Here is a 26,946-nt window from a genome sequence, read left to right on the forward strand (position 1 = left end):
CACTTCGTAAGGCAAGGCGGAACCCCTCAACCTTTTATTACGTAACTTACTGATATTTGTTTTTTCACTAATTTTACTTATTTTGCGGGTAATTACAACGAAAAACTTTTTTTAATGGTAGAACCTTTTATTACAAAATGCTTGTATTCTGAATATAGTTGTAGTGTTTTTCGCCAACAAATCAAAACATTAGAAAATGGCAGTACCGTAATAATATTTTAATTCCATAAGGTTGTTTAATTAACCAGTTTTAATTCTCCGAAATTGCATACTGTCGTTTTCCCAAAGAGATCACACCTATCCTTTTTAGGTCACCGGTGATTGACAAGGAGAAAATACTGCCGGAAAATGCAAGTGAAACAGGATCTAACAGACATCGACCTTATTTTCCGGGATCCAGGATGCTTCTTGTATTTGAAGTTCGCCGGTGTCCACGATGCAAAAAAATTCTCTTCCTCGTCGACCACAAATTTGAAGTGACTATATACGTGAAGAAGTAGTGACATCTTTGAGAACAAGCATTCGAGCATCTTTCTTTTCTTTGGACTTCAATTTACCCCTTTCCAAATTTTTCTTGTCCTAGGTCAATGCTATGATCCGAATAAACTTGACTTCACCAGAAATATCCAAACTACAAAAGTGTAAAAATTCAGTACGAGATGAATATTCAACAAATCAGGTTTTTAATATCTTTGATTCAAATCTAAAATTTTAAATAATATTCTCAGAAATAGCGATACGATTAGGAACACGAGGGCATTTTCAAGCAGTGGTTACAAGTACTAATAACTAACTTCAGAAAAGCGTGTGCTGTAAATGCAATGCTGCGATAGCCACAAAACGGAATTTTCTTTGTATTGTAATACCCGAAGGGTTCGTCATCAGTCATACTGGTGTCTACTTGAATCTTCGAATCCCTTTTGCATGATTCAATTTATATAAGCTATATGTTCGCAATTTGCCAAAACAATAGATATATTATAAAAAAGAAAAGAACTGAATAAAATTACTTGTTTAAAAGATTGTATATAAACCTGATAATAAAAATAAAACTTGCAGCGAAAAACATGCGTTACGTAACGAGAACGTAAACCCCCTCCTCTCCGTTGTCATACTGCGTAACTCAAGCCCGAACCCCTCCCCTCTTTGCTGCGTTACGTAATATGTGGGCGATTCCTTAGATGAAATGGTGGACGCGACAGGCAGGCGCCCAGGCAGCGGCTAAACAAACTGGGTAACTGGCAAACTCATTGGCTAAACAGGCAAACTCGTTTGGCAAAACACCCACTGGTGGACCGAAATTTTTTTCTGGGGGGCACAAGCGGGTCTGGGCGGGAAGGGCACAAGCGCGTGGTCCTTTTGCATTGTTTTGAAGGTGAACTTTGTACCTCCTTTACGGGTCTTTGAGGGCTTCGGATCCAAGTCTGGAACCAATTCCTAAAATCCGGTTCTGGAACCGGGTTTTCAGATCCAAATCTGAAACCAGTTTCAAGGATCTTGTTCTGAAACTGGGTTTTCAGATCCGGTTCTGGAACCTGGTTTTCAGATCCAGAACTGTACCGGTTCCTAACATCCGGTTCTGGAAACGGGTTTTCGGATCCATGTCTGGAACTGGGTTTTTGCATCCAGGTCTGGAACCAGTTCTGAAGACCGGATCTTCAAGCACCGGTTTCTCTCGAAACCAGTTCCGCCGGAAACGGAACTTTGTGGCCATCCCTAGACGACACGTCGTTATACACACGGAGAATTTGTATGATACTGTTAGTAGAACTTACATGCTTTCTGGTGGTCTAGTAGCTGCCCTCCCCACCGGTCTAGTAGTTAGCACGTGCACCTTTGATGTACGGGGTCCCGGGTTTGATTCCCGGGGGGATAGCCCTTGTAATTTCAACTGTCCTCGATGTTTCTGTGTTCGTGTCCCTGTCGTTCTAGGTTACTGGTAAAGCGAGTAAAATTAAGTAGAAACTAGTAGTAAGTAGATAAGCAAGTTAATGAGGCACGTTCAGTAAATCAGTTAACTTTTTAAAAATGGCTAAGGCGTACGTTTTTGTTTTGTACTCTCAGGTTCGATTCCCCTTAAGGGTCAATTAAAATTTTACTTTAACTAGAATTCATTTTCATCAATCATCCGTCTCCTTTAGCTTAAGGAAATTAAACGTAAAGAAAAGTATATGGGAAAAATGTTAAAGACTATACATGCAAATATAAGTGCCAGTGTTTTGTAAGCTATTAACAAAATAATAGAAAGACAGGAAAGAAAATCTCTTGAGATCTGAAACTGAACAATGTTTTAGCATTCATTCTTAATTTGCTACTAACGTGACACATTAAATTCAATGTAAGATAAATATTAGACACAAAATTCGCTACTTGATTGTTGATAACATGGAAAATGCTAGGTATTGTTAAACATTAAACATAACACCTAAGTTTTTAAATCAATATATAAATAACAAGATAGTAACAATAGTATTAATCTATATCTACACAGTATATAAATGAAAAAGATGTTGTCTATCATAACGAAAAATGGCTGAACCGTTCGAAATTAATTTTATTAACATCGTTAACACCTATCTCGGACTGGATTATTGTCACGTCATTTTTATTACATTGCATATCATAACAGAGGTAAGGGGGTTAAAAACGTATGCAAAGAATAGAATATCTAACGTTTGTGAGATGAAACTTAATATATAAAAACCTTATTTTAAACTAGTGTGCTCGTGTTTAGAAATTTCGGTATTAAGTGGAGAATATGGGCAATTTGTACCATTTTTGCTCAATATTTAAGAATGATAACATCGAGGTGGTTCATCACAACAAAACGGATGAAGCACTTGAAATTATCTTGTTAATATACTGTATTTAGCATTTGGTCCATCAGGTTTCTATTGTTCATTAACACATACATCATAAGAGGAAGAGATGGACATAAACACAATATTTTAAAATATGTGAGTCCATCTTCCGTTGTTCTTAAAAATCCACTTTTGAGAGGTTAAAGAGGACAAGTTCTAAACACGCGGTCAATATGTAAAAGTGACATCGTGATTGTCTGTCCGATCATCACGAGAAATCGAATTTTTGAATACATTCAAATGAATTTTTGAATACATATAGTACTTTGAAGGAAATGGTTTGCTGAAGTCAACTGGAAACTCAACAAAACTTCGATACAATTTAGAGGATGGCCAACTATGCCTAAATATAACGTTTCAGATGGAAGTGAACCTGAGGAAAAGAAGTAATAGAGGATTTAAGTTTAGCATTGGAAGTTATTGAAAAACAGAATGTGATGCGCGCAAACAAAAAAAAAAAAAAAAAAAAACAACTTTCTATAGGGGTTGAAGACATGATTAACATTATTTATCCCAACGGAACGACTATTTCTTACGCGTATCTTAAGTGTTTAGTTGCGCTCTCAATTGGTGCTGACTATGGCTGCACTAAAATTTGTTTCTTATTGAGTTTCATTATTAAACTTCACTTCAATCCCCATAACTTCTCCTAGTGTGTATTACCACCTGATTTTTTTTTTTCATTTAGGCATAACTGATCATTCTCTAAATAGTGTCCAAGTTCGCCAGCGGGTGCCAGGGACCATTTCTTACAAGGGGAAAGCAGACTGGTAAATTAACTTTGGGTCCATCCTTCGCGAGATAGTAGTGTACATTCAAAGTGTTAATATTACAAACTGGGAGAGCACAATAACTTGAAATAGTGGAGAAAAGGCGACTTAAAGATTCCGACTCATGCATATATGATACGATGCGTAAAGTTATCAAACGACGACGTGGCAGAGTTAGGAGCATCTACGACCCCCGTGCAAAGTGTCCCAGGTTGGATTCCCACTCAAGTCAACTTTTTTTCTTGTTTTAACCAATAAAGTAGCCATAAAATATTAATTCACCATATGCTTGTAATGCATAAAACAATAGAAATGCTCAAATCAGTTGTAAAATCTGTCAATGTTTCCTATTAACTAGCAATAAAATGTAACCTATTCCGCGTTGTATATTGATATCACGAGTTATATTAAGGTGCATATTTGTGGACAGTGTGTGAATTACAAGGGGGATGAGGGAGAAATTACCTTTGGTAATACTGGATATATGCTATAACGAGCGGCATCATTTCAGATTTTGTTTGAGGGGAGCAAGAGCACAACTGACATAAGACTCACGTTTTGTACTAGTGTATTAGTGGTAAATCGATTAAAGTACACCGTGTCCGAGAATTATCTATACAACTTTACGACGTTATATTTAAAGAAGTTAAGGTGATATTTACATGCGGTTTGTTGTATTCAATGCAGAAAGTCTTAAAGTTTTTTCTTGTACAGCCGATTTTGTGCATTCAATGCAGAAAGTCTTACAGGTTCTTCTTTTGTATTTTACAGGTTAGCAAACAATAAATGAAGATGTGGACACCACAAGAAAAAAGCACAGTGTGTAGCCTGGTACATAGAAACGAAGTCGGAGACTCAGGTGCAGCGGAACGTAAGGACCAAGTATGCACGTAATCCTCCAACCAGAGCTACAATTAAAGCTTGGTATAAACAATTCATAGAAACGGAAAGTGTTTTGCACCAGAAAGGAGCTGGAAGACCAAGTACCAGTCAGGAAGATATGGAAAAAGTGAAACAGGTCTTTGTGCGTAGTCCAACAAAATCTGTTTGCAAAGCGGCGAGAGAATTGAATATGCCCAGGGCTACGTTTCATGATGTTCTTCATAAACGGCTGAAGCTGCACGCCTACAAGGTGCAGCTCCTTCAGGCCTTATTGCCAACCGACAAACCCAGACGTACTGACTTTGCTTGTTACATGCTGAACTGCATTGAGCACGATAAACAGTTCCTGCAAAAGATTTGTTTCAGTGACGAGGCAACATTCCATGTGTCTGGGAAGTTGAACAGGCACAATGTTCGCATATGGAGATCCGAGAACCTTCATGTAACACGTGAGATGGAGCGCGATAGCCCTAAGGTAAATGTCTGGTGTGGGTTAATGCATAATCGCATTATTGGACCCTTCTTTTTCGCTGAAAATTCAATCACAGGTCAGGTCTATCTGGATTTGCTCCAGCTTTATGTGATTTCTCAGTTGGAGGATCTGCAACCAAACATTCTGTTTCAACACGATGGAGCTCCGCCACACTGGTCTTAAGAAGTTCGAGAATACCTGGATGAGGTGTTTCCCAATAGGTGGATTGGTCGCGACGGTCCGATATCATGGCCTCCGCGGTCGCCGGATCTGCCACCACTGGACTTCTTCCTGTGGGGGTATCTTAAGAACATCGTCTTCGCTACGAAGGTAGCAAACGTTGAACAGCTAAAGCAGCGTATCCTTACTGCTTTTCAGACAGTAACTGATGATTTGCTGCAGTGCATCTGGGCTGAAATTGATTTTCGTCTGGATGTGCTTCGCATCACACATGGTGCCCACATAGAGGTGTACTGAACAGGTAAAAAAAACTTTAAGACTTTCTGTATTGAATGGAAAAAACCGCATGTAAATATTACATTAACTTCTTTCAATATAACGTCGTAAAGTTGTATAGAAAATTCTCGGACACCCTGTATAATTATTCCCCAAATTCTTGAGGGACAACTACCCCCTCCTGCTCTCCCTAAATGACTCCCCTGGTTACAACTGTCATAGTTTCCCATGCTATTGTCGTCTGAAGAACAATTCATTCCCTCTTACAAAAGCCCGGTCAATTTGCACACTGTTCACAGATACAGATTCGAAGCGTCAAGAACAATTTTACACAACGACTGTGCTCACCATAATATAACCGGTGGTATCAATATTCAACGCGGAATAGGTTACAATTTATTGTTAGTTAACATGGAATATTCGAAGTTTTACAACTGATTTAAACATTTCTATTGTTTTATATATTATAAACATATGATGAATTAATATTCATTAATAAATTAATATTAATTAATAAATGTCTACTTTATTGGTTAAAGCAAAAAAAAAAATGACCCGAGCAGGAATCGAACTCAGGACCCCTAGCACGGGAGTCATGGATGCTCCTAACTCTGCTACGCTCCCTTGTTAATTTTACGCGTCGTGTCATACATTTAATGAGTTGAAATCTTTAAGACACTTTTTTCTCAACTATTTCTGGCTATTGTGCTTCTGCAATTTGTAATATTAACATTTTGAATGTGGACTACTGCCTCACGAAGGATGGCCCCAAAGTTATTTTACCAAAGTTTGCTTTCCCCTTGTTAGTTAACTCTGGCCGGTCTTTTCTCATGTTACTTTCATACAATACATGTTCTAAGCGAGGAAAGCAATATTTAAAAATACTCCAAAAAAGAGAGTTTCTGTCCAATCTTTCAACACAGGAAGATGAAACTTGGCATTCAAACTCCGCTTTACAGTCCGTCGTTTTCGGAAATTCCAACTCCAGCAAAGAAAGTAAAGCAATTGCTACAATATCTTAATTGCTCATTTTGTGTTCATAAACTGCCCAAAGTAAGTAAGCATTTTAGCTGTTTAAAATAAATCTAGAAGATATTTTGCGGTTGGATTTACTTGGATCTTTTTCATTTCACTTCGATTGGTATGCTATTCTATTGGGGAAGAGGTTTGAATATTTCGCAAATAATATTTCTATAAATTTATTCTTCTCGTTCGAAGAATGAGCATTTCAATTAGTTCGTGTATGACTTTTAAAGATTATTCCAGTCTATATTTTAGAGCGAATTGTATATTCTATTTTTTATTTTTAGAATATATTTACGGGTCTTCTGAATTCGTATTAGGAACCTAGAAATACAATTTTCGGAAGCTAAAAATTAAGTTTAAGTATGGGTCACAATAGTTCAGCGAATGATTAACTTTTATACGCAGATTTGTGACTTTATTTTGAGTTACTTCGAAATTACTCTATGCATGGTTTGTAGATTTATAGAGACCTTCCACAGTTCACAAATCAATCATCTTTCATGAAACTGATAGTTGTAAGACTGATCAGTTGGTTTATTGTGAATGTAACATCCCTTTCAGCACCGAGACTTATCAGACATGGTTCTAGAACTTTCTTTGGAATCCTAAATTAAGTGAATCCGATCGGAAATCAATCTCTTGATAGAGTTGATTCCATAAATGTTACGATCTTTCCATTCTTACGTGAGTATTCCCAACTAGAGTATGACTTTCCAGAATACATATTGTCTTTCCACTCGGTATGATCACTAGTTTATTAAAATTATTTTTTTAATAGTGAACACGATTTCTTTTTTCAATATACTGAAACATCTAATAATAAAAACAAAATATATTAATGTTCTTTCTTTCTTCTTTACGTTTTCACACAGACAAGCATTTCATTGATAGCATTGTGCTTTTTAAAAAGGTGTGTTCAGTTCACAGTTAAGACAGAGATAAGACACGCAGTTGAAAGCGCCTCAGGTTATATTGGTTTGCTCTTCTGCTCAGTAGTGACTCACCAACTTGCTACTTTCATTTCAATTACTTGTATATTTAGTTTCGGAGGTAAGCTTATTTTTATATTTTATTAATGGAAAGAAATCTAGAACACCTTTACTAGGTAGAATCATACGTACAGCCTTGTGTAATTACCTTACAAAAGAATAAGAGAAATCTAACAGAATGAAACCGTATATAAAACTCTAATACTACAAGTAATGGCTGTTCCTTCGATTAAAAGAAAAAACTAAATACTACAAGTAATGGCTGTTCCTTTGACGAAAAGAAAAAAGTGCACTTGGCGAAGATTCGAACATGGATCAATCTATTGGTAGGTTAGAACATTACCCACTACGTCAATACTCAGATGCTTAATTTCTTGCTATACACTTTAAACATTCAGCTTGTAATTTTTGCTTATGTCGTCTTACCATATAACAGTCTCTCTGTTTTCCCTGCTTGTCACACTATTCGTGTTATTTGTTGTGTAAATTTCATTTGCAAACGTAATATATATTGTGTCGTTTTATCAGGATCCACAGCTTTAAAAGTTTTTAAGGTTAATTACATTAAGCAAACTGATTTTCTCATATCTTCCATCGCTTCAAAGGGCAAGAGATACTATCCCGCAAAAAACATGATTTTCTTATGTGACAGATAATACAGATGTTGTGAGGAACGACAAGGAGATTCATGCTTATATGCGAATGATGCGTTGTGTAGAAAGAGCAAGTTTAGCTAATAATAATAATAATAATAATAATAATAATAATAATAATAATAATAATAATAATAATAATAATAATAAAACTTCCAAAATTATTTCTTACCATTGTCATATGTTGTTCCTGCAGCTTGTAAGATTTGTCCTATATTTTCAAATGCTTGACGAGCTTCCGCTTCAATCCCTCCTTCCACAAGTTTATTTGTGTCTTTATTAAGTCCAAGAACACCAGAGAGGTAAATCATGTTGTTAATTTGAACAGCTTGGCTGAAAATTGCATCAGAAAATTAAGTCCAATTCATAAATTTTTGTAAGTCTTATCTGTAGCGTACATCACAAGATCGAGATGTTGGTTCATAGAACGCTACCCTTTCCGTTCTTTTTTCTGACATCGACCTTGATAGCATATAGGCCTAGTCAATTCTAATGTCAAGTTTGAAAATAACCTTTTAAAATAATAATAATAATAATAATAATAATAATAATAATAATAATAATAATAATAATAATAATAATAATAATAATAATAATAAAATAATAATAATAATAATAATAATAATAATAATAATAATAGTTGACTAGTGCTTTGGTTGAAAGACAGAACAGGAAAATGGCGACTCGTGAAGGAAATTATATAAGTGAAAATTAAACTTTCTATCTCTCCAAAATAAAGGACGAAAACTTATCTAATGTATTCTTTTAAACAACATTTGCCTACTTATTCCCTCACAAGCCGCCACTGCCTGCAAGTGAATCCTATTTTGTGCCACTATCAACAGTATCAGAATTGTTAGAACTTACCTCTGCAAGATTGGTTGTGTTGAAATTTAAAGCTCGTTTCAACATCGAGGTATTATAGATCTACAACTTACAGTGGGATCCACATGAGCTTCCACCGAAGTCGAACTGGGTTCTTACGAAGGAATATAAACTAACCATCAGTGACTACACCAGCTTTAATTTCTTGGGTAAAGAAAAAAAACATTTTGAGGGCAGTTATGTTTATGTATACCCAAAAAACAGTTTTATATTACTTCATTTACCTACATTACAACATGTCTGGGCGGCAATCGGGGACAGCCGTAGCCAACAAGGAATACCTGCTTCCTCTGGCGTCGTTACTGCTAACCATATAGCCGCAAATAAGCTTATGCTTGTTACTAAGGGCGCCGATCCTGGGGGGCCGGGAGAGGCCGCATCGAAAATTCCTGCGAAGATTAACATTTGTATCTGTTCTTCTCTAAGTTAACTTTTTAGTTACAGAAGAAAATTTATTCTTACTAGAACATTATATTCTTTACTGAATTTCTTTTAACGTTATGTGAACATAGTTAACTCTGTAATTGCAGGGCCTGCCTTCATAATGACTATATGTATACTGTTATTTGTATTTTTTATGAATATATGTACAATATTTGGGACAATTTGAATTCAATTTGTCTTAAAATTCTCATATATACCTTCTTAAACTCTTCTGCAACCAAACACACTTACGAATAGGCCTCCGCAAAGTTATAGAGAAATCGGCGCCTTTGCCTGTTACATTTACCACTAAGTTACTGACTGTGAGTATACTACGTAAGTGATTTAGTGGCAACCTCAGTCATATCCAACATCTCTCAGCAGACAGTAATGTGTTCCTGTACACACGTGATGTTATTATTCTAATAAGGTTATTTTATTAGGTTATTTTTCTAATAAGTGATTATTTTTATCTTTACTAGTAATTTCAGACTGGATGTTCGGAAACGTCACAGCTTGATACTCCCCTTCTTACATGAACAGCACGGAAAAGAAAAGGAGCAAGAAGGAAAACTAGCTTTCAGAACGAGCAAGAGTGACAAATAAACAATGGTTTCCCAGTCACACTATTTCTAGGTGTATAATCATTCGTTCCGCCAACACTTCTTTATTCTAATCTCCTATTTCTTCCTCTGTCCTCCTTTGCTCTTTGTCTTTCGGTTGGTATTTTGTATAATTCGGATGATAATTATAGAAGTCGGATGGTATTTTGTACGAGGAGTGATCACAAAGTAAGGTTACAAAGCCTACAGTGAAACGTGTATATAATATTTCATACCATCAATACAGTCAACTGATAGTACATGTATTAGGTTATTTTTCGATATAGTGACCATATCGGTTGAGGCACTTGTCGGATCGTGGGATGAGTTTGAAGATTCCATCCTAGTAAAAATCCTGTCCTTGCGTTCCTAGCCACGTTGTCACAAAGTGTTTCACCTCCTAGTTTAAAGTGAAACGATGTCCTCCTAGGCACTCCATCAAATGCAGGAACAGATGATAGTCGCTTGGAGCGAGGTCCGGGCTGTAGAGAGGGTGGTCGATGATGCCCCAGCAAAACTGTTTCAACAGCGTAGTCTTCTGGGCTGTATGCATGCGCGCATTGTGCTCAAACTTTCGACACAATTCTGCAATATGCTGATGACACATTTGTCTCTCCGTAAAACTCTACCAGCTGCCGGTGGGCGGTTACATGTTTCACTCACAGAAATCGAATAATTGAGCGGACCTCTTCGTGAAAACAGTTTTCCAAACGAGTCGCCATTTGTGTTTACTTACGACTAGCGCCGTAGATGGTGGGTGGCTGAAACTCTGCAAAGTTATCAGCTCTACGTATTAAAATTACCACGCAGTCCACATTCCTCTATAACAGAAGAAACTACAGAAATATCGGCAATGTAACCTTAGATTCGGGTCGTCCCACGTAAAAAAAGCGCTATTTCGGTTTTTCACTTAAACTGGTTTGTGTACTCACCATTGTTTTTTTCTTGTTATTTATCGGGTTTTAAAGCTCCCCTACATTGTACAATGACTGTTCTATACGAACATGTCGTTTGCATCTTAAACGGGTATAGTGTTCAAATTAAACTCTTGAATGAGAGGAGGATGCTTGTATAATGTCGGTATAGATATACCGTACAACCTACAAGAGGGAAATATTTATCCCAACCAAGGATGTTATGCTATTTCTGTGATACGAACCGGGGATGATATTTTACGAGGGGGATTTCCGACCATCCCCCCGTTAATTCGAACACTGAACGTGAACACCTATCACGAACATACAGGGCTGTCTACAATTTAAAAAAAGAATATAGCAAGCGTCTGGACGTGGGTTTATCTACGTAAAAGTAACATCCTTCACCCGCTGTTGATTCGTTTTTAGTAAGTCGCACAACTTACAGTTAAAAACGGCTATTGTAGCTAATTCTGTTCTTTGAAATCCTTTCTTAAAAGGACTAACAACAATATTAACTATTACTGCTTAATTGAACAGAGGAATCGTGATAGTTCAGTAGTGGAGTGCTCACCTCTGATACGTGGGGACACTGTTTTGATCCCAGCTACCGGCAAGTTGGCTTTATGTTGCACAAACGCAGAGTCCGCGAATTTCTCGGAGTTCCCCCATTTGATCCCAGTATCTTCATTCCACCATTACATTCATTATAATCATCACCTCACCACCTCCCTCAGACTCGGTGCATAATAGTGGGAAGCACAACTGAAAAAGGAACTAAATAAGATATGACGTTGACCGTAGTGGCGGCATACGGGCGAGATGAGCGGTGCCCCCACCCCGGGCCCCACTGTGTGGGGGCTCTCTGACGGTAGGTAGAAAGTAATTTAGCTCTTACTAAGGAACCTTGTTAGCATGAGTCGTACAAGGGCCATCAAGATTTATAAACCACATCTTCCCTAAAAGTAAACGCAATTAATTGTCAATCAGTATTACACCAAATAACAGATGAAACAACAGAATTATCTATCTAATAAAGTTAATCAGTACCGGATTTCCATATAAGCTAAACAAACTATAGCTCGGGCCTCACTGTCTCGGAGACCCGCAAAGAAATTTCAAGAAAACGCAATGTAAATTAAAAAATAAATAAAATAAAAGTTTCATTATCTTGGAGGCTCCCAAAGAAATTGAAAGGAAAAAGCTCTGAATATAAGTGAAAAATAGATAAACTTTTAACGCTCTTGGGACCCCCAAAGAAATTTAAAGAAAAAGATTGAATACACGTGAAAAAAATAATAAAACAGACGTTTCATTGTCTTGGACCCCTTCAAAAAATTAAAGAAAAAAGCTGAATGTAAGTGAAAAATAAATAAAATAAAAGCTTCACTCTTCTGGGGCCTCAAACTAAATGTAAAGGAAAAAATGTATGTGGATTAAAATATGAATATATAAATGTTTCACTGTTCAATAACCTCAAAGAAATTAAAAGGAAAAAGCTGAGTGTAGATTAAAATATAATAAAAGAAAATCAAAGTATATTGTGTTGTTTACATTCTAAGGTCTTACGATGCAAGTAGTGGGGCTCCGTTTGCTAGCCTGTTTTCTAAAATATCACCGTTTATTTATTTATTTATTTATCAGCTCAAGAGAAGGTCAGAAAGAAAGGATCAACGTACATGATGCTTTATTAGGGTAGTAGCATTCTGTTGCCAACTAAAAGCTCTTTCGTGCAGACGCTATGGTCGATGGTTCACTTGTTTTCCACCTGACGTTTTCTTTTGTCCTTTACAAGTCAAATTTTCAACGAGAGAAACCCTTTTGCTTAGCTGGTTTCCCAATTTTCGCTCTTGTCTTTTCGCGTATGAATTTACACTTCAGCCCACAAATTTAGAATGAAGAAAATGTTCAATAAGGAAACAAGTGTTCAAATATTCAAATATTCAGAATATTTCAGCATTATATTCGATTCAACTCCTGATTGTTCTAATGTGGAACAGTTGTCGCAAATCATTCGATTTGTTGACAGATCCCGATTCTGTTCAAGGAGCTGATTGTGATACTGATTACCACCTGGTAGCTGCGATAATAAGAGAAAGACTATAGTTGAATAACGGAAATATTCAACATCTAAAAACGGAGAGATTTAATTTAAAGAAATTAGAGGAGAGGGGTGCTAGATTGAAGTGTCGAATAGATTCTCGGTTTTAGAAAATTCGGAGTGCAGTAGTACTCAGGATACTTGGTTGAAATTAGAGATAACATTAAAATTTCAGCAAAAGAAATATCGGGGCACGCAGAAATACGTAGGAACAAACCATGGTTCAACCAGGAATGCACTAAAGTAGCAGAGAAGAGAAAACAGAAGAAACAGCGTTGGCTACAAAATCCGAACACAATAACTACATAAAATGTCATTGTCATCTGGCGGAAAGCTTCCAAGACTTTTAGAACAAAGAAACGCGATTTTGAAAGCTAAAATTAATTAATTGAAGATAATAGTAAAAACAAAAACATTCGGGACATGTATAAATACATCAACGAACTTAAGATAGGCTATCAACCATGTGCTTATATATTAAAGAAAGCCAACGGAACAGCTCTCACTGATCTGGATAGCATCTTAAAAAGAAGGAAAGATTTCTTTCACGATTCGCTTAACACATAGCCAAAAACTAATGTTCCTGGAGAAAGTGAAATGCATACAGCATAACTGTATATTCCAGAACCTAACAAAACAGAAAGAAATCGCTATTAAAAAATTAAAAAAACACACTCATCTCCGGGTGTAGACGAAATTCTGGCTGACTTAATTTTAGCTGGAGGGGGTATATTGCAGAGCAAGATACACAAAATCATTCTCCTTATCTGGAACAAGGAGGAATTACAATAAGAGTGAAAAGAATCAATCGTTGTTCCAGTTCAGAAGAAAAGTACCTTAACTGTGTAATAATTACACTAGTTTGCAATGGAAAAACTGTTAGAAACTAGTAAGTGATTCTTATAGATTTCGGGGTGCTGATTTCAACGGAATAATCGAAAAAGCTCTATCACGTAAGGTTTTTTCACAAACGCACATCTTGCTTTACGCTTTGGTTCTTTCTCTGGACGCTGTGTAGAGTGCACATTAAATATTTTCTCGCTAGATGTGGGAATACTAATGATATTTTGTTTCATATTTACAAGGTAACTGTATAGGAAAGAAACATAATATACTTCCTACTAATTAAATTTACTTTTGTTAAGCAAAATTCTCTTTTCTTAACTAAATTTGTTAAGCAGACACTGCTTTTATTTTATTAAATTTTGTTCAATTGTAATGGCAAAGGAAACAATTTCTTATAGGATTGTGTTATTCTTTTTGCTTTTGTAAGCATGCCTTTGTTAAAAGTAAATTGACTTAGCTTTGAATGTAAATGCTATTAGGTGCGTGTTTTAAATTCTCCATAGTGTTTATGAAGTGGTGTAAGTGGCCCCAAGAGGTTGTAGAAATTCATTAGATTAGTTTTAACAGAGTTTTGGAAAATATGTAGTGAAGAAATATTTGCAGAACATAATAAACTTTGTTCAGAAAGTTATTCGCTTATTTTGGGATAAACTAGGTGACCAAGATAAATCCTGGACTCCTCTATGCATGTTTAGAAGAGCGTCGAAAGTGGTGGAAAAGCACAAGACAGTCTTTTCGTTTTGGTATGCTTATGGTCTAGGGAGAACTCTGAAATCATACTGTTGTTATTTTTGTTCGGCAAAATACAAGGGTTCAACAACAAAAACAACAACAACAAAGCGCATTGTTTATCCAAATCCTTAATTTTCACAAAACTTAAGTACAATGAACATGGCTTCTCAATATGCAGTGATTTAAAAGTTATTTCCATAATTCTAGTACAACAGCTAGGATACACCAAATATCCATGCTTCCTCAGCGAGTACGATAGCAGGAATAGAGCTCACTGCTGAAGCAAGAAAATTTGGCCACCTCGAACATTCCTAGAGCCTGGAGGCAGGCACGTAGCCAAGGGGGGGTCCGGACCCCCCCTCCTTCGAGACCAGAAATGAAAAAAAAAGGGAAGGATGAAAGAAAATGAAATGAGGAAAAGAAGGATCAGCGTTAAAAATAAACTACAGGAAGCTTTTGGTTACTCTTTCTTATGAGGAAATTTGTATTACTTGCAATACATGGTTGCGAGGTGAGCAATCAATATATACTGGATGAGTCAGGGAATTTGAAATTTCTAGAAAAGTTGCTGAATTCTCAGAATTTTTGCTACTAGTCAGGGAGGTTTCAAACTTCCGAAAGCATGTCGGTGAAAGGGAAAGTGGCGTAACTTGAAAACGATTTTGAGTTATGACCACCATCTACCTTCATTTAACCTTCTCTATCAACTATAAATTTCGTACCGGAATTCCTTATATTAACAGAGATATGAACGTTCTAAAAATAGCGTATTTTGAAATGTAAAGCAAGATATAACGTTGAACGAGACATTTTAAATCGCTCTCCTGTAAAATTATAAAAATCAAGATACGCCACTTCGCCCTTTCACCGACGTGTTGTGTAATAGTGTGGACCTTTTTTATCATAATTTTTCGTCATCGCATCGAACATGTTATTTCAAAAACAATTTTCTACTGCTCCTTTAACCTGTCATTTGAAACAGACAGTAGTTGACGGAATAATAAAAACAAAAATATATGTGGAAAGAAAGTTCTGTTAACATTTGATTCAACAGAAAAAGGAACGCAGATATTGCAAAATATTTTACAAGACATTATTGAGTATGTACTTTTTATAATAGTGAATATGTACTTTTTATAATAGTTGAGGTCATAATGAAAGAAAAATTGTTATATTTGATTAAACAGAGGAAGAATGTAAATATTGTATAATAGTAGTATGTATACCTAACTACGAGCCCACTTTTCCCCATCAGCCCCTAACTACCAAAAATTACAAATCCACCACTAGCCATAGCACTTTAACAAAGAAGAATAGCATAAAGTAGATTGGGTAATTGCAGTGAACATATGCTTTTATGACATTTAAATCATAAAAACTTACATCTAAAAACTTACATCTAAAAACTTACATCTAAAAACTTACATCTAAAACTACAACTCTTCTAACTTATAATGTCCCCATGGTAGAGTATTTATCCCATTCTTTAAAACACATCTCTTATCATCCACACAACTTAAAGCTAACTTATTTACTTCTATACTGTACAAATCGTGCTTATAACTTCTAATCAAATTCATCTTATAATATTCTTTTTGGCTAATCAAACAGTCCTTATATTCGTTAAATGAAAGTTCTTTATACACAACACACTTCTTAACACCTTAAGCTTTCTTACAACACTTTTCTTTATCGAACTTACCTTTAAAGTCTTTATCTGTTAAATCTATTTGAGGTGCTTTTATACTGTACATCTTACTTCTTAAACCCACAAACTCTTCTATGATTGTACCTTTAATCTCATCTTTCATCTTACCAAGTATTTTCTTATTGATTTGTGGTATCTTATATTTGTTAACTTTAGGGTAGTCGCTGGTATCGAAGTAATCAATGTAGTTTTTTATGTCCTCGTACACATCTTCTGTTTGGATATGATATATATAGCTATCAGTATCTGTATAAAATACTTCTATTTTGCCTTGGTATTTTGGTTTCTTCACATTGTAATGGAAGTCGTACATTAAATATTTCGATAGATCTAAGATACTCATTCCAACATTTATTGGTTTATTGAAAGTTAATTTTGTTTTATTCATTATGATCGCACATAGATTCTCAGTATAAATAATTCTATCTTTAAAATTTGGTTTAGCAATTAGTTTTTCTACTCTTATTGGATCACATTCTATTTTTATAGGTTTACATCTCTTTCTAATATTTTCCATAGTCTTTCCAAAAATTGAATTGTTCATGAGCTTATAAAAGTCTTTTTCAAAGTCATTTGTTGCTCTAGTTCTCATCTGCGTGTTTAAATCAATATATTTCTTTAACCAATCTGATTGTTCGAACTCTATTACTCGATGTATCTTGTTAAGTTTTAATCCAAGTGAGAGACATTGTTTTAGGTTTCGATAGTGAATTACATATTTTTCTTTGTCATATAGGGTTGTTAAGAGTTTTGATTGTTTTGAACCAGGTGGACACATGTTTTGAGGCGCTAATGGGTAGTCTTTGTGATAGTCATGCAATTCTTTAGGATATTGAAGATCAACTTCTAATATATAACCAGTATCAGAATCATCAGTTATGCTTGTAAAATCTATTTCTTCAATCTCATCTTCACTTAACCATCTAAATCCCTTATATGGTAAATATTGACTCATTGCCCACCCATACAAGTTATTGGCATCTAGATACATTAAGAATCTTCTTTATTCTTATCATAATCTTCCATATACTTATTGTTTGCTTTTACATATCTTTTTGAGCATTGACTAATCCCACCTCTTATACCTTTCTCTATCATCAATACCATATCGTAATCAGTTAATAACTCTAGTTTTATAGTTGTCATCTTTAACATTGCATCCCAAGCTAAACCTGGTGCTGTCATATACCAAGCTGACTAATAACAACACATCGGTTTTCAGATATAAGTCATGGTATTGTCCGAGATTCTTAATTTTAAATGTTTTCCACACTTTCTTTGCATGTTCATAATCCTCATCACTTATATGTGTTTTGTTAAGCTTGTTGAAAAATGCTTTCTTTGGAGGTATTTTAGTCTGTTTAAACTTATTCCAATCGCTAACATAATCGTACGGGTAAACACCTTTTCTTGTTACAAGGTTAAATTGTTCTTCATCAGGATAGAAGTGTGGGGTGTGCACCATTTGTTCTATCGTTAGGTTTGATGATAATTTGTCTAAACTACATGCCATAAATCTAAATGAATCTACGAATTTTAATTTGATAGTTCCAACTTTTTTACTGAATGATATGTAGCGTTTTTCGTTATTAGGTATTAATTCAATTTGTTCTTTATTACATCCTAGTTCTTTTATAAACAAGTGAGTCATATCCAGATAAGTTATGTATAATCACTGGTACGAACTTAGGTATTCTAACTTTTAAATTACAGTTGTTACATAATGCAGCTACAAACTCTCCTGTTATATGATCGTGATGTTTAACTTTGTGGTTTTCTAGTGTATATTCTACTTTACAGTAAGAACAGGATTCGGATTGGTTGAACTCTTTTATCTGTTTACGTGTTAATGGTAGTTCATTATTTTGACTATATATGTTTGATATTTGTTTAGCTTCTTTCTTTAACATTCTTATGAACTTTTTTGCTGCATCTTTACCTCTATACACAACAGGATTAGTTTTACTTCCATCACTTTTTACAATATAGTAACAGAACCCAGATGGTTTGTGCTGTTGATATTTTTTGGTATATGGCTCGTTATCCGGATAACATTCTTTACAACCCATAACTTTATGTTGCAAACATTCAAAATCAGCGTAAATCACAAATGGCAACTTCATCGTAAATTGATAGTTTTTTAATTCAACGTATGTATCTTTCGGTGGCATTTCTATTTTAACAGCTTCGTGAGTAGAACAATCTTTTTCGTGTTTATCTAATGCACTTTGTGAGTAAAAATATAACAAGCATCTATCACATAAGTATTTTCGAGCTCTCCATTTAGTTATTTGGCTGCTTACTAATCTACTTAGATCTTTAATCCAACAATAGTGTGTTTTAACTTGGTCTTCATTTTGCTCTTTTATATATAATAAATTCACATGGGTGTCTTTTTTGTTTTTAGTATGATATAAAACGTACACTATATACTTTCCATCATCATTATATGTATAAACGTTAAATGATATATTGAGTCGTCTTTCAATTTTTGGGATGTCACTTAGTTTTACAGGAAAATTAATATCTTTTAATTTTTCTTCTAAGTCTATAACGATATGCTTGTACTTTGGTGGTCGTTGTGGATGTTTTTCAACAGGATGCAATGCAGAGGCAATTGAATACAAGAAACACCTTTCATCTTTGTTCTTTACATTGATAACAGCTTGTTTCCTTTTGATTTCATTTGGTAGTTCTATATATGATGATTCTCTATATGGCGCATATTTATTAAGAGCTAACTCCAAGTAGTTTATATTTGTAAGAGTCCATCCAGAACCTCTAGCTTGGAACTCATCCATTCTTGCTCGTAATATTTGTTTAGCATCACTTATGAATTCTTTTAGATTGGTTGATTGGAATAGCTCTTTGTTATTAATGTTGAAGTAAATGTCTTGAATCTCTTTACCTTTCTTATATTGGCAGCTTATTAGTAGATTAGCCTTTAACGATCCATGTTTTTGTAAGCTGATGTTCAATCTATTTATTAAAGCCTTTGATGTTGAATTGATATATTGTTCTAGAGGATCATGTTCTTTATAAGTTGTTATAAATCTCCATGTTTCTAATCTTGATTTGAATGCTGTGCTTTTAAGTTTTACATCGATTGGTTGTGATTCAACTTTGATTTTTGGTTCTTCAAATACTTCTTGTTGAAATGGGTATATATTTCTAATCTGTCTCCTGCTTTGTTCATCGTCATATTGTTTAAGAAGGTCTATCAGTTCTGCTTTTCTTAATCGGGAATATCTTCTGATTCCCCTCTCTTTACATTGTCGTCTTAACTCTATTACAGTAAACTTGCTATAATTACTCATCTTATTTATACTATAGAAAATCTTTATACTCTTCAATTTTTACCTACACCAAAATTTTTTACTTCATTTTCGTCCATTTTTTTAACACGTCGTTCAAACATCTGCATGTTCCTACATATGTTTAAACTGCGTGTTAATCTAGAACTTTCATGGGAATAACCCATCAAAGTTACATATACACATATTAAAATTAAATCATTTTTGTAAACTTACTCATCATCATCATCATCATCATAATCATCACTACCATATTTATATTCATCATCACTACCATATTTATATTCATCATCACTACTCAAATCAGATGTTTTTTGCTGTGTTATTAATAATTCTTTTTCCTTTAACAGTATTTGCTTCTCTAGTAGTGCTGCTAAAAGTTTAAGATCTTCATGAATTAGTTTAAGTTCATCATGTAATAAATCAAATTCTTTCTCCATATTTATTATATACAAAACCAACAAAAATGAAGTAAATTTAAAATCTAAGAATAAAAACGAACATGACTAGTGCTAAGGAAATATTATCTTACAAGCCTATATTTGATTGTGTATGTAAACATTTAGATATTGGTGGTTATAATGATGAAGACAAAATAAATTTTAGCGTGTCCATAGGTATGTTAGATCATTTGTTCAAGAAAGCCACTAAAGAAAACGACTCATTTCTCATACAAAACATTCTCTATGCAAACGTTATGAACTTGTCTGATGAGATATTAGATTCACTGACTGATGAACAATGGTTATCTATAGGTTATGATGATTATGAGGAGGAATATAAATATGATCACATTACAGAAGACTTCATACGCAAATATTAGAAGAAAGTTAATTTGAGCGAAATATGTTTATGGAAAAAGTTATCGGAAGAGTTTATAAGAGAATTTGCAGATAAAGTTGATTGGGAGATTATTTCAGGAAGCCAAGACTTATCAGAAAACTTTATAAGAGAATTTGCAAATAGAGTTGATTGGGGAGAAGTATCGTATAAAAACCTATCTGAAGAATTTATTAGTGAGTTTATAGATAAAGTTGATTTTGATGCTATATCTTATAGAAACAAACTCTCTGAAGCCTTTATACGAGAACATGCAGATAAAGTTTCTTGGGCGTGCTTATCTGGAAATCAACAATTATCAGAAAACCTTATAAGAGATTACGCTGACAAAGTAGATTGGGAAATGATTTCAATGTCTCAAAATTTAACAGAAGGATTTATTGAGGAGTTTAAAGACAAAGTTCATTGGCAAAACATTTCAATTTATCAAAACCTCTCTGCAGAGTTTATATATTTATTTAGACATTACGTAGATTGGAGAGTTATAATAAGAAAATATCATAATAATCTTGATTTAGGTGATATATTGAATTTAGCATTCGATGTTACAACAGATGGTTTGTTTAACGCTTGAAATTGTACTTTGATGGATTAAACCATAAAAGCAATAGCATATTTAGTTTTTCGTACTTAAATGTCTCTTAACTGAATAAACCTGTCAACAAGATCTATATCACTTAAATCTGTGTTCATATGCGAACCGTGCCAAGTTATTCTATCATCATATCTTTCTTTAGCTCTGTTGTATAAGTTGATAGAGTTTGGATCGTCGACGTTAAGCAGAATACTCATACTTGGATACTTAAGTTTGAGTTGTTTAATCCTACTTTCGTAATTGCATGTTTGTACTCTTCCAACCCAATACTTATATCGTTCTATTCTTTCTTTTTGATCTCGTTCTTCTTCGTTATAGTAAAAGAGTATATTTTCAAGTTGTTCTTTAGTAAGGTTTTTCTTGATAATGAATAGCCTGGATCTTCTGTATCTTTCCTGGATCTTCTGTATATGGTGCTGCAGCTGTTTTAAGATAATCAACTTTGCTTTCTAGTTCTTGATTGTACAATCATAATTGCTCCATTTGTTGTTCTATCTCTTCTACTCTTGATTGCAACTCTTCTTGGCCTTCTTGAATCTGCTTAAAATTAGAAACTAAATAGTCTTCGACAATATCGTAACATTTATCATAGAAGTCCTGTGAAATCCAAAAAGCAATAGCAAGAAATACTTTTTTATAGACATATGTTCCAGATATCAATAGATCTTTCTTGTTTGTGCCTCTTGGTTCTATATAATACGTTGAGTTTTGCTGGCCTATATTAAGACTAGCTAATTTTTTGGAATAATACTCTATTATGTTTTTCGATCCTTTATTTTGATACCAATGTTTATAGTCTTTACCCCCATCTTGACACAACTTAGTAGCGTTGAAATATCCAGTGTTCTTATCTATAATCAACTTGAAGTCGCCAAAAATCCCATACCAATAGTTGTCCTTGATCTGTTCGTAGCAAATATCGTTTAAACTAAGAGAATTATCCATAGTACTCATATTTATTATATAAAAATGTTTATTTAATCATTTTCGAAATCGTTACACCCTTACATAACTATTCATCTTTTAACTCCAATCCTTTTAATTTTTCGATTACTTCATCATCTTGAATTTCTTCTATAACTTCTTTGATCGTGTTGAGTTCGCACTTGAAAAATTCGCCTTTATATTTAAATTCATCTAATTGTTTATGCACAAATGACTCTAACTTTTTAGCATCATTTGTCTTATACGTTTCTTCATAATGAAATAGCTCAAAGTCAAATCTAAACTCATTAAACTGACCTAAGCGTTGTTCAAGGTTTTTTGTATAACCCACTTTATATATATTCTTTTCTTGGTGTTGTTTGGTAGTTGCTATATAAATAAAACCTGACTTATCATTATCTTTTTTCAATTGAGACCATCTTTTTATTTCTTGGAACAAGTCTGGATGAACATATGTACCCGTGATTATCCTTGGTCTTCCTCCTAAAATCATGTAATATATTTTTTGAGATTGATGCTCTTCTTCTAATCTTTTTATTAGTTTTTTGATTCTTTATTTTTCAGCCAGTTGTCAAACCTCTTACCACCACTCTGACACATCTTAGTAGCATTAAAGTATCCTGTACTCTTATCTATAATCAACTTGAAATCACCAAAAATACCATACCAATAATTGCCTTTAATCTGTTCGTAGCAAATATCATTTAGACTAAGTGAAGTATCCATAGTACTCATATTTATTATATAGAAAATCTTTATTTTTTTGCCGGAGCATATCTGCTCCAGCTAATTTTTATGTAGAGCAACAGAGCAAAAGTGCACCATTGCTCCTCCTGTTATTAATACGAGCGTTGGAAATATATGCTATGAGGGGTATCGTTTCGTTACCCCCTATCTCATTTAAACTATCCTTTTATGGCTATTATTCCATAAAAGACAACATTTATATTTACACTACAACATTACTTTTAACTATCCAACTATTATGTGAATCATCAAAACCTAGCCATTTAACATATACTTTGTCACCTTTCTTTCTTAACACCTTTTCTACCAAGTATTCATCCTTATGTTTCGTCTTTAATAGTTCTGGTTCGTAAAATCTACCTTGCACATCCTCTTCTTCTAAATCTTTAATTCTATAGGTAGGCGGATTGGATGGAATAACTTCACTAATAACAAATACTTCTGTTGACCAATTAGGTGTATATCCTTTCTCAAATAACCCTTTCGACTTACTTATACGAACATGATCACATAACTTATATTTGGGCTTAACACGCTTATATTCTTTTTGATACACTTTCTCCAATATTGTTTGCTCATTCTTCTTATTAACTTCTATAGGCTTTAAACCAATTGTTCTATGAATTCGATGATTATACTCTTTAACTAGTGTTGGTAATGTATCTATCCATTTATAATTTCCTTGTGTTGTAAACCTTTTCCACATGTTTTGTTTAAGTGTTCGATTAAATCTCTCAACAACAGAAGCTTTCTTACCACTATAGGTTGAGTAATGATTAATCTGATTTTCCTCCATCAACTTCTTAAACTCTTTATTGTAAAACTCTTTACCTTGATCAGTTTGTAAGTTACTAGGTTTTCTCATTCTTAATATGGATTCAAATGCTTCTGTAACATTCTTCCCACTCTTATCTTTAACAGGAACAGCAAATGCATATTTCGAGAACACATCTATAATCGTTAGCAGATACTTATAACCTTTATTTAATTTGGAAACACCTTTTAATACTCCACTATCCATTTCTACAAGATCAGCTTGCCAAAGATCATCGATACCTTTTATAACTACACTTAATCTGTCAAAGTTTTTTCTAGATGGTTTGTGAATTTCTTCTATAATGTCTTCTCTAACACCTTTACCTTCTTCTAGTCAATCAGGCTTTTTAACGAACTGAGTTTTAGTAACACCACATACAGAACAAATACCTTTCTTTAGATATCTTCCATTCTTTGTTTGTTCAATTCTAATAGTATCTTTCTTCGTATCTGTCGATTTCTTACACTTAATACAATACATCCTGTTTATTATATAGAAAATCAATAACTATCGCTGTTTAATATTATGCTATCAACATTCTCACCATCATCATCATCATCACTATCTTCATCTTCTCTTTCTACATGCATAAGAAGCAATAGTAATTTACCATGTTTCAGATCAGAATCTTTAGATGGTCTAACTGCTAATTTATCATTTATATTAAAGTGTAATGGAAAAGTTTCAACTAGAGAATCATTTAAATATATATCTATATAATACGTATTGTAAGATGATTCTATATGCATTATCCTACCTTTATAAAGAAATTTGTATGCGGTAGATAGATTATGTATTAAAAAGAACGGAGTTTCAACATTTTCTGATATCAATCGACTTTGAAGCTCTATAACATAACTCCGTTTGATGAAGTTAAGCTCTTCTTTTAACATAGCAATATCTTTTCTCACAACTGTATTATCTAACTCTGATGTCATTTTAACATTACCAAAGATATCCATTTTATTATATAGCAAACGTCTTTAGGAAAGCTCTCTTTCTATGTACATTACAACAAACAATAATTGTCCTTCTTCCATAGCAGAATTTTTATTTGGTTTAATCGTAATTATATCGTTCTTCTTAAAGTCAAAAGGTATCTCTTTAGTCAAAGTATCACCCAAATATATATCTAGAAAGTATTTATCCAAACTTAATTCCATGTGCATTATTTTCCCATTATAGAGAAATTTGTAACCATTAGAAAGATTAAATATTCTAAAGATTGGCTCCTTAACGTTTTTAGCTCTTAATCGATATAGTAGAGGTACAGTTTCTTTTTGCATAATCAATTTAGTAGTATCCATCCTAACCTTTTGAAAATCTTCTTTCTTTATGTATGTGTCTTGTAACGTTTCTAATGCATCTTCAAATTGTTTTCTATCGTTCTCTAATTGGGCTTCTATTGACCTAAGTTGACTTACGCTAACAACATCATTTAAATTCTCCAACAATTTTAATTTTTCTTCACTAATATCAACATCACCTTTTCTATCTTTAACATTACCAAATATATCCATACTCATTTATTATACAGAAAATGCCCATCCTAATTTTTCAAAACATTTCTTTAACATCTCTATTTGTCTAGGCGAGTGTTTAAAATCAATATCAACATGAACATCATGCTTTTTCAACAGATGGTACAATACACATTTCAAGTTAATAAACAATGCTCTTTCCGGATACAGCTCCCTAAAGACCTCGTGTAAGTTTTCGAACTCATTTATAAGTGTTTCCTCCATATGTTGTAATTTTAATGGTTTTTGATCGGTAAGGTGATAGTGTATTAAATAGAAATCATCATAATATTTTGTGTATTTGTTTCTCTTTAGTACTTCTAGAACATCTTTTGTTGATATTAAATCTTTTGATATATCTCTAAATTCATCATTTAACACTTTGAGCACCTCTTCGGGAATAATTCTATCCTGTAAAGCTTGCAAACGAGATAACTGTAACTTAAATCTTTTTATAGTATCATACCATGGTTTTCTTACGCAAGCAGCTTTCACTTCTTCACAAGTACTGTAAACCCAACCATTCTCTACAGAACAATCGTCACAAATGTATCTACTCATACCTTTTGTTAATGACTTACTACCACAATAACTGCATTGTAATGGTGCGGCGCTATAATTTGACAGCAAGTCCTTTAAGGTAATTATTGGGCGTAACTTTTCCAACTCTTCTTCCATGTGCAAAAATTTTGGTATTAACATTTTCCACAAATCAATAACATCATATACGTTGGTTTTATCTTTTAAGTCTATTTCACTAACTTGTTCAAAATACTGATAAAAATTATAACTAACTAGTGGATCTAGTTCATCCTCATGCTTCTCAAAATAATCTAAAAATCTATTGTGTATAGCTTCCATATTTATCTTAAAAAACTTTTATGGATACAAACCATAAAAGCACTTAATCATTTTTAATCATATACATAACATCACTAAAAGAATACCCTTGAATTAGAAGATTTAAAAGCTTAACACAAAGATGACCACATATAACTGAATTTAAGTCTTGTATTCGTTCGTCATTGTAGAATAAGTTTTCGGTACCAAGATATTGTACCAGTTGTTTAGGAGGAACACCGCCATAAGAATCGAACACGTACTTTATGTTGTTATCTTTCCAATAGCATATCCAATGAGTACCAATGTTTTCTGATTTATCAAGGTTAACTATACCACACTCATTTACATAAGGTTTTTGTGGAAGTTCATCACTCATAAATACAACTCTAAATCGTTTTATCTTTAATTCTTTAGCCAACCTCTCTATATCGAAGTTGGTCAATGGTTTTAGTTTTTTGACTTCTTTGGTTTACCTGCTCCCTGCTTTTCTTCCATAGCCATATTGTGTTTTTTTTGTTCTTCAAGTTCTTGTTTATTCTTCTTAGCATCCAGTACAGTTTTAGTAATCGCTGCCGCACCACCTGCTAATGAGCCAACTGCTCCTAAAGCTGCTAGAATGGCTGGAATTGTAAAAATAAAACCGCCCATATGCTCTTTCTTAATCTTTTTCATTTGTGCAGTAGTTAAAGTTAAATTCATTCCTTTACCTTCTTTAATTTTCTTAGATTTATCACTAAGTTGTTTCTTTGTTAATACATGATCAATATTTAGATCCTTTAGTTCGTTATAAGGAACACTAAACATACAACCTTTAATAGAACACATCTTCCTATTTATTTAAGAGAAAATCTTAGTTTGTAAAAGTACAGTTGTTGTAGCTCCACCAAAATCAATTAAGGAATCATTCTCATTTGTTATCCTTATGTCAAAATTGTCAACCTTGTCTTTGGATATAGGGAAAAATAATGGATAAGTAGGCTCGTAAATAATACTATGTTTGAACTC

The 26,946-nt window shown here is 33.8% G+C and overlaps 1 protein-coding gene and 1 long non-coding RNA gene across 6 annotated transcripts in view; one reads left to right on the top strand and one right to left on the bottom strand.

Moving 5' to 3' along the window:
• LOC145676115 (uncharacterized) overlaps window positions 1-26,946 on the top strand; it is a 357,332-nt gene that overhangs the window by 200,046 nt on the left and 130,340 nt on the right. The gene's annotated exons all lie outside the window — the stretch shown is intronic.
• The window catches only part of LOC145676113 (2-iminobutanoate/2-iminopropanoate deaminase-like), a 68,432-nt gene that overhangs the window by 22,807 nt on the left and 18,679 nt on the right, over window positions 1-26,946 (bottom strand). For both annotated transcript variants that reach the window (XM_081747009.1, XM_081747008.1), the window contains exon 2: window positions 8,282-8,442. In XM_081747009.1, coding sequence (XP_081603135.1) covers window positions 8,282-8,442 — 161 coding nt within the window. The remainder of the gene's footprint in view (window positions 1-8,281; window positions 8,443-26,946) is intronic.

This window comes from Thermobia domestica, chromosome 18, assembly GCF_964235325.1.
Source record: "Thermobia domestica chromosome 18, izTheDome1.hap1.1, whole genome shotgun sequence".
Lineage (NCBI taxonomy): Eukaryota > Metazoa > Arthropoda > Insecta > Zygentoma > Lepismatidae > Thermobia > Thermobia domestica.